Source organism: Cynoglossus semilaevis, chromosome 8 (genome assembly GCF_000523025.1).
Source record: "Cynoglossus semilaevis isolate Cse_v1.0 chromosome 8, Cse_v1.0, whole genome shotgun sequence".
Classification (NCBI taxonomy): domain Eukaryota; kingdom Metazoa; phylum Chordata; class Actinopteri; order Pleuronectiformes; family Cynoglossidae; genus Cynoglossus; species Cynoglossus semilaevis.
In genome coordinates, this window is record NC_024314.1 from 19,294,535 (window position 1) to 19,310,641 (window position 16,107).

Sequence of the window (16,107 nt, forward strand, 5' to 3'; positions counted from 1 at the left end):
TGAGAAACATGCAGAAAAGATAAAATAAAAAAGAAATTCAAAGATTTTCATCAAAATCTAAAACGTTTTTTCTAAGGTTTTCAAAAAATTATTTTTCAAATTTTTATATGAATATTTGAAAAATCACCAAATTTTTGTTTAAAATATATTTTGATGAGAAACATGCAGAAAAGATACAATTTTGAAAACATTTTTCCAAAAATTTTCATTAAAAACATTTCTAAAAAGCTTTCAAAAATATTTATTAAAACGCTATATTTTAATGAAAAACATGCAGAAAAGATTTTGAAATTTTTTTTTTCTGTTTCATCAAAATTTTTCAACATCTGAAAAATCTAAAAATCTTTCAAAAGTAGTTTTTCAAATCACTATTTTGATGAGAAACATGCAAAAAAGACATTTTTCAAAGATTTTCATCAAAATTTTTCAACATCTGACCAAAATGTTTTTTTCTAAGTTTTTCAAAAAAATTATTTTTATCTCACATTTTTTTCCCAAAACGCTATATTTTGATGAGAAACATGCAGAAAAGATAAAATTTTGAAAAAAAATTCAATGATTATTATCAAAATTTTTCAACATCTGACCAACATTTTTTTTGTAACAATTCCTAAATATTTTTTTCTAAAAATGTTTTTCAAATCGCTATATTTTGATGAAAAACATGTAGAAAAGATACAATTTTGAATTTTTTTTCAAATATTTTCAGATTTTTTTTCAACATCTGACCAAAATTTATTTTTCTAAATATTTTTCAAATTTTGATGAGAAACATGCAGAAAAGATTAAATTTTGAAAAACATTTTTTCAAAGATTTTCATCAAAACTTTTCAACATCTAACCAAAACCTTTTTTCTTAAGATTTTTTAAAACATGAATACCAAACAATTCCAAATAAAAAAAAATTCTAAAAGATTTTTCAAAATTTGATGAGAAATGTCCAGAAAAGATACAATACAATTCTAAAATGCTTGAATTGAATGGTGAGAAACATGCAGGAAAGATAAAATGTTGACTTTTTTTTTCCAAAAATATTTATCAAAATTTTTCCACATATCACATTTAAAGAGATTTAGTCCAAGTTTTAATCCTGTCAGTCAGTCAGTACTTGGCTGCCGTGTTGACTAGCTGTCCATCTGTAACTGCAGTGTCAGTGTGCTTATACAGAAACCCACTGGTCAAACTGCATAGGGATTTGGTTACCATGGAAACCAACATCCATACAGCTCTGTTTTATCAGCGCACATATTGGAGCAGTGGTTCTCCATTACTTTCTGTCATGCCCCCCTTTGGGGACTGAAATTTTTTCACGTATCAGGTCAGAGAGTTGACCAGAGCACGTCATCGCAAACACTCATTCATAGTCGTACAAGTGTGGCTTTTATTTCATGTGCTTTACAAGGATATAAATAAATGGCCAGAATTACAAAAATCAGTTTGCTGGAAGCCCAAGCCTATGTACATTATTTCAGCAGTGATGTCATAGAACTTCTAACCCTTTTGACGTATTACTCAAAATACAGTCTCTACATTTAACACTTCCCCACAGCTCTTTTGTTTCCTTCTCCAACTTTAATTTATCCACCTGTCTATTTTGGTACCTTGTTTTTACAGTGCCACAAACTGCGAACCTTTATTTCTTTTGACTTCTTTTACATTTTACATATATGAACAATGAGTTGGCAAAATAACATATGTACATTTTCAGAAGTGGATCGAGCCTCGTCCGGATCCTACAGTAATACTGCCTGTAAAATAGTCACATCTGCTAAATACACGAGTTAGTCCCGTGACAAATGACCATCTGACCAGTGCAGCGAGCTGTCAGTGACGTTCACTCTCTGAGTATCATTTGCTATCTTCATCAGGTACTTTATATTTCTTAAAGGGCGGCCGTCATTCTCATTCTCATTCTCATTCTCAAGCTCATCTTTTAGCATATCATAGAAAAATAATGTGACGTTAAGACAACAGTAGACAAGAATTGCACAAGAATAATCATAATAATCATCATCATCATGGTAATATAATACTCTCATTAAAACATTAAAATGTCGGGCAATATCAATAGAATACTTTATTAATTTTTTTTTAAACATCAGATGCAGTTTTTGTTCCTTTTCGTGAAGTGTGTTTGTCACGTGTAACACTTGTGCATATTTCTGTTTTCCTATTTTTTTTCTGACTTTAAAGGAAAAAAAAGAAACGACCAAAGAAGAGCCAGCCAGACGTTGCCGTACACTTTTATCGACCTTTTCTCAGTCCACGGTCTCGTACCGACTGGAGTTTGCCAGATCCGAGTCGGCTGCATAAAAACAGGTACTGCTGCAGCTGCAGAAAAGTTGAGGCTGTTTCAGAAAAAAACGTGTACATTCAGAGCAGAGTGTCGTCTGCATAGACGCAGTCTTTTAATCAAGTCTCCATAAAAAGTGTCCTGGGTTCAGGTCCATTCCTTTTTTTTTAACGTTTCAGGCATGTTTTTATTTGCAGTCAACCTTAAACACTGCGGGTGGCGTCCATGTTTATTGGAAGTCCACTGTAGTCCCACTTTTTTTGCATTGTGTGTGTGAGAGACCATGTCCGTGTTTAGGGCTGGCTACATTCTTTGTATTCCACAGTAATAGACATGAGCGTCCGGCATTGCCCTGCAAAATGAGATGACATCACTTATCCAGACAGCCCTCACACCCCCGGCCTCACCGCCGGCCCCCCTGCTCAGCAATTCCAAAAATGGCCACCATGCGTCTCACAAGCCACATGCTAAAAAAGAAAACCTTTTTTTTTCTGTTCTTCACTTTACATACAAAGTTTTTCTCTCTCCAAAAAAAAAAAAAAAAGATTTATGGCCGTGAAAAACAACACATTGTACACGTGAAAAAAAAAGTTGCTGTAAAAGCAATAATCGCCTAAATTTTCATGTGTAAAAAGTCAAGATTAAAGCTGTTTAATGGACAACTTGTGAACGTTTGCCAAAAGAACACAAAAGTCTAATGAAAAGCAGAGTATGCAGGAATCACAAAACAAATCCTATCATTTCATCATCGGCAACTATGACTGTATGATGGTGCGTTCATTTGCATTGTTGCCGCCGTCTGTTTGTATTTTCTCCTTTTTTCCCTTTTTTTAGAGTGGTGAAAAGTTTGTTTCGGGCAAAGAGTAAATATGAGACTGTAAGGTAGCGCTAAGAATAATACATTTTAAACATTTTAAAACAGTTTAGTTGTTCTTCAAGTTTTAAGTTTCTTCATGCAGTCAATTGTTTTCTTACTCCTTGTGTGAATTTGTTTTGCTATTTTCTCTTAGGTTTTAGATTTACATTAAATAAGTTTCAGATTTAGATGAAACTATAATGTTGTCCCCCTACAGTTGGTGGTATTTCAAATGTGTTTACAGCACCCCCGTCAGACCAAAATAAGAAATCTTCCTGCATACTCCACCTTTGAAGTACATTCTGGTAGGTTCAAAGCCAAAGTTTTTGTGTGCTACATCATCTCTCCTCTTCTATTACTAAAAAAAACAAAAAAAAAAACAACCTTTCCTCCTGTTGTCATTTCTCAGACACCATCCCTCAGCATAGTCAGCTCTTCACATCTGGCTGAAAAGACAGTTAAAACACTGTTACGAATGCTGATGTTGCAAATCTCAGTGAGTTTTTTTTTGTTTTTAATTTTTCAGGTGGGGGGGGGGCAGCTGGACGCTGTGGCTGAATTGTAAGAAAAAAGTGAGGGATGGAGGCAGGAGGAGCGACAGATTAGAAAGTGACACCCACCAACAAGAGGTGAAAAACTCAAATCTCAAACAAAGATGCGGAAAAAACCACCCGGTTGAACGCTGACTGACCGACAAACAGGAAGTGGGAAAAACAAAGCTGACCAATGCCCCCTACAGGTGGAGACAGAAGTGCCCCACAGCCCTGGGTGAAAAGGTCATGCGCCAGGCCTGCAGGCAGGAAAATGGAGCCCGGGGCCACAGACGGTGGGGCGGGGGGTGTTAAAAAAAGAGAGGAAGAAGAAAAGAAGACAAGGAGGAAGAGGAAGAAGAAGAGCGAGAGAGTGAGAGAGACAGCGCAGCGCCAAACGTCATCATGCAGTGGACAGGCTCGGCAATGGGAGGGGGCGGGGTTTTATTTTGTTTTTCAGCCGGTGAGGTGACACGGCGGCGTGCGTCGCTCGAGCCCAACTCCGGGGCGGGGCCCCAGTACAGGGCCTCTGACCTCTGAAAGGCACACACACACAGGAGTGGACAAGGCAGGTGTATGTTAGAAAATAGTGGTCTCGTACTTGGTGTTGACTCCTCTCTTGGCCTCCTGACCCGGCTCCACAATCCACGGCACGTTGGCGTGGCCCTTCTGGTCCATGGACGGCTGCTCCATCTGACACAGAAAAGGAAAACCATTCGGTAAAAGTGGAAGAGGTGAGAGAAGAAGCTACCTTTTTATTAAAGGCAGATTCATTGTTTGTTTTTTTATTTCAATATAAATTCCGGGATCATTTTGCTGTTAGCAAGCAAACCAATACGTGCTGCTAATTAAGTCAATACGACAGCAGAGCGGCTGGAAAATGCAAATTTTTGTTTCAAAAGTTCGAAAGCACCAAACATATGTAAAATTGTAGTTGTAACTTTGTGAGCAAACATGCCAAAAACCTGCCGAGATAAAACTAACATATGGGCCTCAAATAGCTTTTAGTGGGGATTGATTTTAGGGAACTAGCTAGAAAATAGCTAAATATATATTTATCTACAAAAGGGTCAATTAAGGTCAATTAAATAAAGCAACAAAGGGGAGTGGTTTGATTCAGTGAAGAAACAAATATCCCCTGTTATGGGAAAAATGCCGTTAAATGAGTTACTAACTTTTTTATGCAAATGAGAACTTTTTTATTTACTTTGCCGTTAAATGAGTTACTAACTTTTTTTATGCAAACTTTTTTATTTACTATAGAGAAACTTTTGTTTGAAGACTTTTTCAGAATCTTATTAATATAGTGTATTACTGTGATTAATGGTTGACTTTGCATTTTATTCTGAATTTTATCTATAAAAAGGTAAAAAAAAATTCTTACATATTTAAACTTAAAAAAATAATGTCATAGTTACTCTCCTTGCTAGCTGCTTATTTCTTTAGTGTAATCAAGTAACTAACTCATTACTTTTTGTGAAAGGACTAGTAACTATAACCAATTACTGTTTGAGAGTAACGTGGCCGACATTGGTTATCATAAATGAAGAATAATCATAGATAAAAAAAAACCCCATGATGATTAGTAATCGTAGACCGAGACCTCGATCTTCAGTGCAAACACCACACACTGAGGGATGCAGTCAGTTGAAGAGAGCAGCAGGAGAAAAACGAAGCACTTACTGCAGAGACTTCTCCTCGATAGAAAACAAAATCAGGAGGAAAAAAAAAATCAGGAAAAGGAAAGAAAAGTGTGGAGAACCTGAGGCTGAGCTTTGTGAGGAGGATGAGGAGGAGGAAGAGAAGGATGGACAGGAGGTCGGTGAGGGGTGTAAATGTGACCCAGTGACCAGCGGCTGGAGGGGCACATGACCTACAGGGGTGTGGAGGTCACACACAGGTCAGAATGACTCTGACTAACAACAAAAAAGCAACAATAATTTGGATATCTGTCTTCCTGATGTTAGCAGTTTAAAAATCTGTGGCTACTTTTTTTTGGTTGTCTTTTCTTTTTTTGGTCATCTGTTATTTCATAGTTTAAGCAATTTTAGTCTTTAGCAGTGTTTCGCCTAACTTAAATTTTTCGTTTATTTTGCTATTGGCAAAGTTGTATATATGTTTGTTACATACTGTTATTGCTAACATTTATCATGATTTGGCTTAGAATTGAGCCATTTTGTTTTTGGCTAAACTTATGCCTGTTTTTTTTTTTTTGGAGCTAAATAGCTTGTTGGCAATTAAAATTTTTGAAGCTAATTTTTTTGTCAAAAGTTGTGGTGATCTTCTGGCTAATCATAAGTCTGTTACTATATTTTTATATTTACCTATAAATCAGCCTTTTTTATGTTATATTATTTGGACAACTCAGTTATTTTCAAACCTAAATATTACAATGCTGTGATTTTTCTGGGATGCTGCTAACACTGTGCGACAAGCTAAGCTAACCATTACAGATCAGGCGTCTTTAATTGTCTTAAAAATGAACAAGGAACTCAGTTATTTTCAAACCTAAATATTACAATGCTGTGATTTTTCTGGGATGCTGCTAACACTGTGCGACAAGCTAAGCTAACCATTACAGATCAGGCGTCTTTAATTGTCTTAAAAATGAACAATATTTCGTGTGATCTAAGATAAATAACATTAGCTAAAATGCTAATATGCTTTTGTCATTTTCTATGCCATCTAGTGGGAAAACGTGGGTATCGCAGGGAAAAGACAGAAGTATAATGATAATATAAATAAATTATATAATTCTGAAAAGTTTGGCGGCCAGATTAAAAAGCTGAACGGGCCGCATCCAGCCCCCGGGCCTTAGTTTGCCCATGCCTGTTCTAGTCCATTATAACTATCCCTTGTGTCAAATGTTCAGATGTTAGAAGATCATATCACTGAAAGCCACAGCTAAAATATCATAATAAGATACGTGTGTTACAACCCACCAACGAGGACTGAGAGGGCACATTTATACCACATGTATATTTAGGTAAAATACTGGTATCTAATTTTTTTTTTTTTTTTTTGGCGGGCTGAAGTGTCATTTAAAAATGGCTGACAGTTGAGCACAGAGATAAGTTGTTACCAACACTGACGACCATTTTCCAGACACTTTAGATCCATCTCCTATAATTATTTCAAGTCTATTTTGATGCACACAGATGTAGAACAAAGACTTGGCGGGCTCACACACACACACACACACACAGACACACAGACACAGACACGCTCTTAAGGCTAAGTTAAATGGATGCTGAAGGAGATTTAACAGCAGATGAGCTCAGATAACACACAGATCATAATAATAATAATAATGTGAAGCTGTGGAGAAACTGATACTGGTGGGCAGGAAAACAAAGGGACAGTATTTTAGAACACACACACACACACACAGGGCTGCATGTTGCCGCAGGATGACGGAGACGATGGCAGGAATATTAAGTGGTTCCTGCGCTGCACCCTGATGTACACCATAGGCACACCAGCACGGGGAGGTAAAAGGCAATTAATGGTTAATATGAGTGTAGCCGAGTCAGCAAATAGCGTGAACACACATCACACCACCATTCCTCATCTCCACAGACTGCACAGGACGGCACAACCGTCCTGCTGTTATTTTTATTTTGCTTTACATTTCACACCACATTCTGCTCGTTTCGACAGACGTTTAAAAAATACTAGACAAAAAACCTAAAGTATTTTATTAAAAAGTCTTTACTGTAGTTCAATATATTATGTAAGTCCTATAACATGCTCGTTCCTCAGTGTTTCCTCTCATTTCTTCTAACCTCAGAGACCATGAGCACTGACTCCCCTCCGTCCCCGCTCTTTCCTTCCAGGCCTCTGGCCTCTGTACATCATCAACTGTCCAGACACACTGATATAGAAGCAGCAGCAGCAGTAACTCTACACCAGCCTCTCCTGGACACACACACACACACACACACACATGCTGCGGTGCCAGCTGCTGCGTATCAGAGGACACAGGGAAGCGTGTGCCGAGTGACTTACTGCGACTATTTTGAATCGGAGCGAGGGCTAATGTGAGGTTGACGGGTTTTGAAGACAGACTCTGTGTCGCTATGATTTGTGGAGACACCAAGACAGAGGAGCTCATGTGGACACACACACTCAGGATCAGAATTTGTGACCGGAGTATCTGGTGTCATGGAGTCGAGGCAACTGTTGAGGAAAACTGTTAAAGTCGATGTGACGACGTCAGGCTGTGAGTTTATCACAGCACCGGGGCAAAATGTGGAGCATTTATTTTGAAATGAAATTGTAAAATATTTGCAACTTGATTAAATATATAACTACAGAGACGTTTTTTATGAATATGTTATGTAGTACCATTATACAGTCGTCCAGTTATAACTGGCCCTTTACGTGAACCACTGATGGGGTTTGTTTGCTCCCATTTATTATTCACCGTCTCTGGTCTGAAACACTGACGTCTCCTGATGTCAGCATAGGATTCATGTCTGAATACGGATTCAAACCTGAACCACATCAGAATGTACTGCTACGTACTGCGCCGGAGCTCGTGCACCGCCGTACTACAGAATGTGAGCGGACTCCCTTCTTAGAAAAGAATGCCCCAGGTTTTTTGTGATTCTCGTCACAGATAAATACACAGACCTCATCAATCAACCCGGAGTGTGTGAGACACTGCAGGGACGGCCAGACCGCGAGGACGTTTAAGAGATCAAAAATCCAGCTACAACCTCGAGTGGGAAAAACTGACAGGCTGCATACAAAACACGAGCATCCTGAGAATAATTCCACTAAAAACAAAGTTGAAAATGAGGTAAGTTTGTGTAAGAACGAGATTAAAGGACGGAGAATCAGATCAGAGGGACGCGGACAGATGTCAAGAGAGATGAGATGTTTGTCAAGATTATGATGCTTAAAGAAAAGAAAATTACTATTTCTACATTAAAAAATGATGCAATGATCCGTTGATATGAAAAGAGCATTTAGACGTTAAAAATAAATGACGGGATAAGGTTTAAAAATCCATCTAAAAAGAACATTCACTCATGTTGGTGTGTCGGTGCTGCTTACAGATTTCCGAATGTTGATGCGTGGTTTGGGCACAGGTTTGCTCGGCTTGCTGTCAAAGCTCTCGGGCAGCGTGGACGAGCCGTGGCCGGGCTTTCTGGCCTGCAGGGCGAGCTGGTACGCCACCTCGAAGGCCTGGCCCAGGGTGAGGATGATCTCATACGCCAGGTTCTGAGCAAAGAAGATTAGCACACGTAAAACGGGTGTGGGATCCAACAGAGTGATTAGAGTCAGGTGATTGGTGGGCACTGACCACGTCAAAAGCAGTGAAGACGTGGCAGTAGTGGTGACTGGACTTGAGGTCTTTGGTGATGTAGGCAAACGTCGACAGATCCTCTGGATCTTGAGCTGCGCACGAGATGTTCCGGATCTCATGCTCTGCAATGATGTTCTGCTAAACCACGGAGAGACGACAAGAAGGTAAATACGCAGCGGATCTGAGTTTTTATGATGAGCCTTGTTCCTTATATTTGTCCAACAGGATCCAGGTGTGCATTTGCAGACTGTTCTGCTGCTAAAGATAAAGATAAAAATTCAATGTCAAAGCAAAATGAGCTGTGCTTTGAGCCGAGGTCAACAGTTTCTATCTCACACCTGTGTTCTCTAACAACCATGACAAGACAAAACAAAAAGTCTGACTCAGAGAAATGGGTTTTTACATGACGACCAGACTCTTCACCAATATATGTCTGTTTTTCTGTTGTTGATCATAGAACATATACAGGAAAAGATTTTTGCTATAAAGCCCCTCACGGAGCTAAGGGTTAGCTGATAATATAGCACAAAAATCCAGTACATAACTGCAATAATTACAAATACAAATTGAACATTTCTAACAGAAATAGGTGGAAGTAAGCTCTCCATGGCTAACAAAACAAATAAAAAATAGATACATGAATGAAAATTGGTGAAAAATACCAATAAATGTGGCTAAGAGCTAGCTTAACGTTGCCTAGCACACACTATAACTTAAATTAGCTGGAGAAACCAAAAGATACCAAGAAGTTTGGAGCTATCTTGAACCCTTAGGCTAAAGTGTAGAGGCTAGTTACCATATTTTTTTTACAACTTTAAGCAACTTTAAGGTTCTTGACATAAATTTCTACTGTAGAACAATTGTAAAATAACTCCAGTTTTCCGTCTGGTTACCAATCACTGAGTTTGGGTTTGGACTCAGGAGCAACGAAGTTAATTCAGTGACGTTAACCTTCACCGTCAGCTCTTCTCTCCCATTCTGATTACACCCTGGCAGCTTTAGAGCTAGCTTAACGTTGCCTAGCACACACTATAACTTAAATTAGCTGGAGAAACCAAAAGATACCAAGAAGTTTGGAGCTATCTTGAACCCTTAGGCTAAAGTGTAGAGGCTAGTTACCTTTTTTTTTTTTTACAACTTTAAGCAATGGTTCTTGGCATAAATTTCTACTGTAGAACAATTGTAAAATAACCCATTCTGATTACACCCTGGCAGCTTCTTGTTCTTCTTTAGCACCAGTATTCATTCTAAACCTGAGCTGAGCTGCAGCAGGAGGAACCGTCAGGGCTGCCACACCTGAGAAACCACCACCGTTCTCCCTAATGTTACTGCTGCTCTGCTGACCTTTAATGTGCCGTTCAGTGAGGAGCCGTGAGCGTTACCTTATTTGTGGCGTCGATGAACTTGACTCCTTTGTAGGACACGGAGAGGACGATGGTTGGCACTTTCTTCATCTGTTCTGTCGACTTCTTGGAAGGTACGCAAAAATGAAGGAGAGAAAATAGAGCGAGAGAGAGAGAGAGAGAGAGGCAGACATGACTTTCACACAGAGATGACAAAAGTAAATAAATGACTCAGTCAAACATTCTACACTAGACTGCTAAAATTAGTAGTAGTCACGGATTTGGAAGGATTAGCGACATAATCGACCTCATCCTCACAAGAAGGGTTGGATTTAAAAAGTGTGCACTCCACCGCCAAACGCTGCTTCTTTGATGTATAAAACGTCAGATTTCTTTAGAAGCAAATAACTGTAATTTAATAAATGTTTAATACATATAAATTATAAAATGTGTCAAACAAAACAAGCAACAAAGGGCTACGCTAGGTACACGCTAGAATTTTCAAATCTATGAAAAACAGCAAGTTCTTAGTCCACAGGCCACATGAAGTAAGCAAATATATTTCTAATTTAACTGAAACCAGAGCAGGAAGTTAGCCAACAAAAAATATATATAGTATGCTGTATAGCAAGGCTAAAATATAGCAATTCAATCCCATTAGCATGAATTGCTACATTAGCAAAAACACCTCAAAGTTAGTGAAAAACAAACAGGAAAAAAAGTGACTCAAATTTTAACCATGAAATAATCCTTTAGTTAAGACACAACAAAAATGATTGCAATTATGGCTTACCATTTACCTAAAGAAACAAAACATACACATTAGCACAAGGAAACGCAGTTCAACGTAAAAACAAAAAATTAAAATGATAAAGGATGCACAAGGAAACGCAGTTCAACGTAAAAAATAAATTAAAATGATAACGAAAACCAATATTCCAAGAAAAGCAGAAAAGCCAAAGTATAAATAGTTATGTTCCTGTGCTACCATCTGTCCAATCACTAAAGAACCATGTAGACCAAATAAAAAGCTGTCAATGCCCCCATTTAAAAGATGCATTGTTTTTATTACGAATGCCAAAATTATTTCCATGATAAAAGAAGAAGCCGACGTGGTAAATAATTCAACTGAACCTTAATTGAATATTTAAATCATCTCCAGTGGTGATGAATTATCTGCTCCCTCGTAAGAACACAACGTCTATATTAATATTCCAAATTCAGTCAGCTATAAAAACACCCGACAAAACTGTTTGATTTTGAACCGCGTCAGGCTCCTGCTCAAGTTCTTTAATTACAAACTGGCTCTTCCAGGCGTCTGGATCACCTGTGTGTGAACTCATTATGCAGTGAGATGCTGTAAGATTTACAGCCGTGACAGCGGCGTCGGTCCCCTCACTGTCATTCTCTCTGCCAAAAAAAGACCAAGAAAAAGACGTGAGACTCCATCACGTCAATCTCGCCTCGATCTGTGTTTCTACCACACTCTGCCCTGCTCTCCTCTTTCTGATCTTTTCCAAATCTCTTTCATTCCTTTGTTCTGTTTTTGTCTTTACTCCCTGCTCACAGCACGCTGCTGCTGCTGCTGCTCTTCGTTTGGTCCTGGCAGGATCAGGTGGTGGTGAAAAAGAAGCTGACAAAGGCAGCCACAGGCTGTGAAGATGGAATTGAAACATCTCCTTCTGCCTCCACGGTGGAGGAGATGGAGAGAGAGATAAAAGATCGGATACTGCGAGCAGGAGGAAGCCAGTGAAGAAGGGAATTTTACCTAATTGAATGACCGTGTTTCAGAAATATCTTGGATCAGTTTGAGGGAATAGGGTAAATTTGAATCCAAATTTTTACTAATCAAATTTCTTACATAAAACCTTTTACATTTTTCCATCCCAGGTGTTTGGAGAAATCTTTAAGCTATTTTTTTTCACTATTCTATATTTTTTGGTGAAAACATCGTTTTAATGTGAAGCCATGCTTTACCCTCATTTTGGCACAAGCATCTTGTGTGGACTCCGTCCCTCTGAGCTCCTTCACCAACATGGAGCCAAGATACTGTTGAGAAAAATGGTGGGAAAAAATGGTTAAAAATATATTTAAAAATACAGGCTTGAAAAGAGCAGCCGCACTGAAATGTTGTACACAGAGATTGAAATGTATTTACATTTGAACACAGCGAGCCATGGTTCGATCAGAAGAGCTTCTAAGATATGTTCTAATTTATGCTAATATTAGCGCACATGACTTTGACAGAGACACTGAGTCCTTCAAGGCTAATCCTTTAATGCTAACATGTCTTATAGTCATTTATAAATTAAATATTCTTCGTTTGGTTCTTGGATCAAACATCCCACAACAGACAGTTGATGTCAAAGGGTTTGATTTAATGGAAAACACAAGCTTTTAGGTAAATTGCTTACGGTGTTGTGTAGTTCTGTTGTGTAACAGTGATATTTCAGTCATTATTATCATAAGTTCGGGAGCCTTAGCGGATTGCGGTGAGTTAGATTTAGGATACACAACATCTGAATATGATACAGAGACAACCAGCTGTCCAGTGTCCCACTATTGTGGGGCAGTTATTTTTGGTTGACATAAAAAAAAAACACTGCAAATATGATGAAAACCCAGTGAAGACAACCACTGCCAGCAGCCGTGTGAAGCTAAATGCTAACATATACAGTTCACAACATCTAAATCGTGTAAAGCGGAGACATTTTAGCAGAGGGATCTACAAAACAACAAGCTACACTGGCCCTTTTACCAAAGTCAATGTCTTAATTAATGAATGTCTCAATAAAATCAGATGTCCTTGAGCCAGTAATTCTACATAAACCTAGGTGATAGATGATCTAGTTGACATTATTAGAACTAAACTGGGCTAGCTTTAGAAATGCTAATTGCATGCATCAAAGTGCTAATTTTCTATTTGTCAACTGTTTCCAAGCGTAGCTTCTCAGTGAAGACCTACTGGCTGCAAAGAACAAATCAATTTCCTAAAAAAAAAAACATTTATACAAGATAAATGTATTACAAGATGAAGCTAATCTGCACTTACTTGTGTTTGTTTGTCATTTATTACGTTCCTAATGGGATTCTAACTTACAAAATTGACAATCCGTTCTACTGGAGGAAACCCCAACAAGCATTCGGGGCCATGAGGAAAATGTTCACTATCGATGTAAATCAAGTTATATCTGAACCCAGCGACTTCTGGTCTGCATCCAGGGCTTCATTAATAGCTATAGAAGCCACATCAGGAACTTATTAGTTCAGTCTGCTGGACTGAAACATAAAACAGACGGCTACTGTATAGGGCGACACAAGGATAAAAAAATGTATTTAAATAGTAGCAAACACAGTTAGCAAATATTGTAAATGTGAATACACTGAATTGATTGATTGTGTCTACAGGAGTCACTGAATTCATACAACGTAGTTCAGCGTTGAGGAAATGGATTTTAGACGTTCTGTTGGTTATATCATCATTTCAATATCAGCTAATGGAGAATGGTTTGTTGATACAGAGTCTGAGATGAAAATGAGAGCATCCTCATTCTGTCATTCTAGCCTTTCACCAGCCGCTCTATCTTTTTCTCAGCGGTAATGGAAACACCAAACACTGGTGTCTTTTTCCTCATCAGTGACTTTCTCGTCTAATTTATTCATATTTGCTCTTTGTTTTTCCTTTATCTTGCCAATTTTCACTCTGAGTACTCTGCCTCCGCTTCTGTTCTGGCTCCTGCTCATTCATCTCACTTTCTGGAGCTCGTCGTCCCAGGATATTGAGTCTGACTCGGAGAGATGTTGTCACAAACGCCTCTGTAAAACCTTCCACTTACTTTTACGATTATGTTCCATATGCATGAATTTCCTCTCTCAGCATAAAAGAGTTTTCCTTTGTTGGCTGATGGGTCGAACTCTTGGGACGCATCACATCCCATGTCAGCTGTCTATATGTCAATTTTTAATTTTATTTTTGATTTGAAGTTGTCACTGTATTTATCCAGTGGGTCTAGAGTGGTGCAGTACACTCCAGTCTCCTAATCTAAGGCAAAACCCATTAGTGCGACCTAGCTGCTATGATTAGCTTTTTATACAATAATCTTAATATCTAGTCAAGGGGGAAATTGGAGAAAGGAAGTGATTTGATTTTTTACCACGTGACACATTAGCTTGTGAATAAAGACAAGTGAGGGAGACACGGAATTACACTTGGAATCTTTGAATGCAAGATCACGTTCTCCCACATTTATGTATTCAAGCCGATGCATTTGGATTTGCATAATTTACTAATACTCACATAGGCTTCATAGTCACAAGACTGAAAGATGAGCTTCTCGGGATGATGCTGCCAGTACTGCACTGGGGTGGACGAGGCCTCGTTAGGAGGCCGCAACGTGATTGGCTCGCACCACTCTCCAGCCTAAAAGCAACAATCCAATGGTAAGTGGTCAATGACGTTAAAGAGACATTGGAGACAAGTGCATGCATTGCCGACTTTCACAGCACAAAAAAAAATTTTTTTTATTGCCGACTTTCACAGCACAAAAAAAAAATTGTAACCATTTATCTTAACATTTAGAATTTAAATAATAATAAAATAATTTAAAAAAAATAGATAATGAAAATGATGAAACCATTTATCTTAACATTCATCATTTACAATTTAAATAATAATAAAATATTTTTTAGTCTGAACAATTGCTATGAAAGTAAAACCCTGAGCCTCAGTGTTCTTCTCAGTCAGTCAGTCTACAGAGCTGCAGCAGGATAAGCAGACATGAGAGTGATCATCTGCACTGATGGAGCTCTGTGATTCACACACACACACAAAGACTCTAATCATACAGGATCTAAACACAGCTGTTGCTTCGGATCTCTGTGTGTGTGTGTGTGTGTGTGTGGGATTGTTTGTGTTTTCACAGACACTGTGATCTTGTTGATTGCAGGAAGTCGAGCAGTAATTTGCCATTTGGACGGACGATAAAACTTTCTTGTTTTTATGTGGTAAAAGTGAATAAACGGATCGTTTTCTGAACTGTGAAGACACACAGTCGATCATCTAGTTTCTCCTCACATCTGCACGGACGCCAAACAGTCAATCGTGAAGCGGAGCTTTGCATATTTCACCTCCAGATTTTAAGCATTGGTTCTTTCTCGTCTTATCAAAACACATTTGTCTGAGTGTTAAATGATGAACAGACAGCACATCTGCTGCAGAATATTAATTAGCTTTCTTAAAGACAGACATATGGTTCTCACTGGACTTGAAAAATTTAAATTAAGTAAAATCGAAAATATTTGATATTAAATACTAATGTTATTTTATTATTATTATTTAATAGTGTTTTAGAATAAGGATCACATCATATTTTTTTGCAAATTTATTCTTAGCAATTTCTCTCTATATACTCCCTTTAGCTGAGTTATCTTATAGCAACTGTGAGGACTATATCTTTTGGATAAATATACACATTTTTAACAGCTTTTAAAAATATTTTTAAAATGTTTCTAATGTTATTTTCAGTGTCTGTAGCTTTTGTGGCTAACCCTTTTTTTTTGTAAGTTTTACCATTTATAGTAATTCTCAACTCATTTTTAGCTATTTTCAGGCTAGTGGCTATTTACTAAACATTTCTCCCTTAATATTGTTTATTATTGTATATTTATTACTATTTTGTTTCCAATTAGTTGCTGGAGTATTTTTTATGTCTAGATATATTTTTGTATAGATTTAATTTTTTACATTTTTTTTTAGCTAATTACGATGCTAA

At 37.8% G+C, this 16,107-nt stretch overlaps 1 protein-coding gene across 10 annotated transcripts; it reads right to left on the reverse strand.

Annotated features, from left to right (window-relative positions):
- Positions 1 to 1,357: 1,357 nt before the first annotated feature.
- Positions 1,358 to 14,825, reverse strand: LOC112487404 (ankyrin repeat and sterile alpha motif domain-containing protein 1B-like). 10 transcript variants are annotated; one of them, XR_003050473.1, is made up of 8 exons: positions 14,634 to 14,821; positions 12,314 to 12,385; positions 10,376 to 10,462; positions 8,991 to 9,131; positions 8,741 to 8,908; positions 4,281 to 4,372; positions 3,534 to 3,595; positions 1,358 to 2,645 (listed from the first exon to the last, which is right to left on the reverse strand). XR_003050473.1 is itself a non-coding variant. In XM_025058111.1 (7 exons), exons 2-7 carry the CDS (start codon positions 12,371 to 12,373, stop codon positions 2,597 to 2,599), a joined length of 594 nt encoding a protein of 197 aa, XP_024913879.1. In that variant the 5' UTR covers positions 12,374 to 12,385; positions 14,634 to 14,825; the 3' UTR covers positions 1,358 to 2,596. The 10 variants fall into 10 exon arrangements, 7 of the variants coding, with proteins under 7 accessions (XP_024913879.1, XP_024913880.1, XP_024913877.1 ...); XR_003050472.1 differs by having other exon boundaries at positions 3,534 to 4,372; positions 14,634 to 14,817; XR_003050470.1 differs by having other exon boundaries at positions 1,358 to 3,108; positions 3,204 to 4,372; positions 14,634 to 14,817.
- Between the last annotated feature and the right edge of the window lie 1,282 nt (positions 14,826 to 16,107).

What these genes read in the sequence shown, in the direction of transcription:
- LOC112487404 (XM_025058109.1), bottom strand. Translation starts at nt 12,373, where the DNA reads ATGTTGGTGAAGGAGCTCAGAGGGACGGAGTCCACACAAGATGCTTGT. An exon ending in TCATCGACGCCACAAATAAG is followed by an intron (nt 9,132 to 10,375) that starts GTAACGCTCACG and finishes TCCGTGGTTTAG; the next exon opens with CAGAACATCATTGCAGAGCA. An exon ending in AAGAGAGGAGTCAACACCAA is followed by an intron (nt 2,646 to 4,280) that starts GTACGAGACCAC and finishes CTCATTTTGCAG; the next exon opens with GGCAATGCCGGACGCTCATG.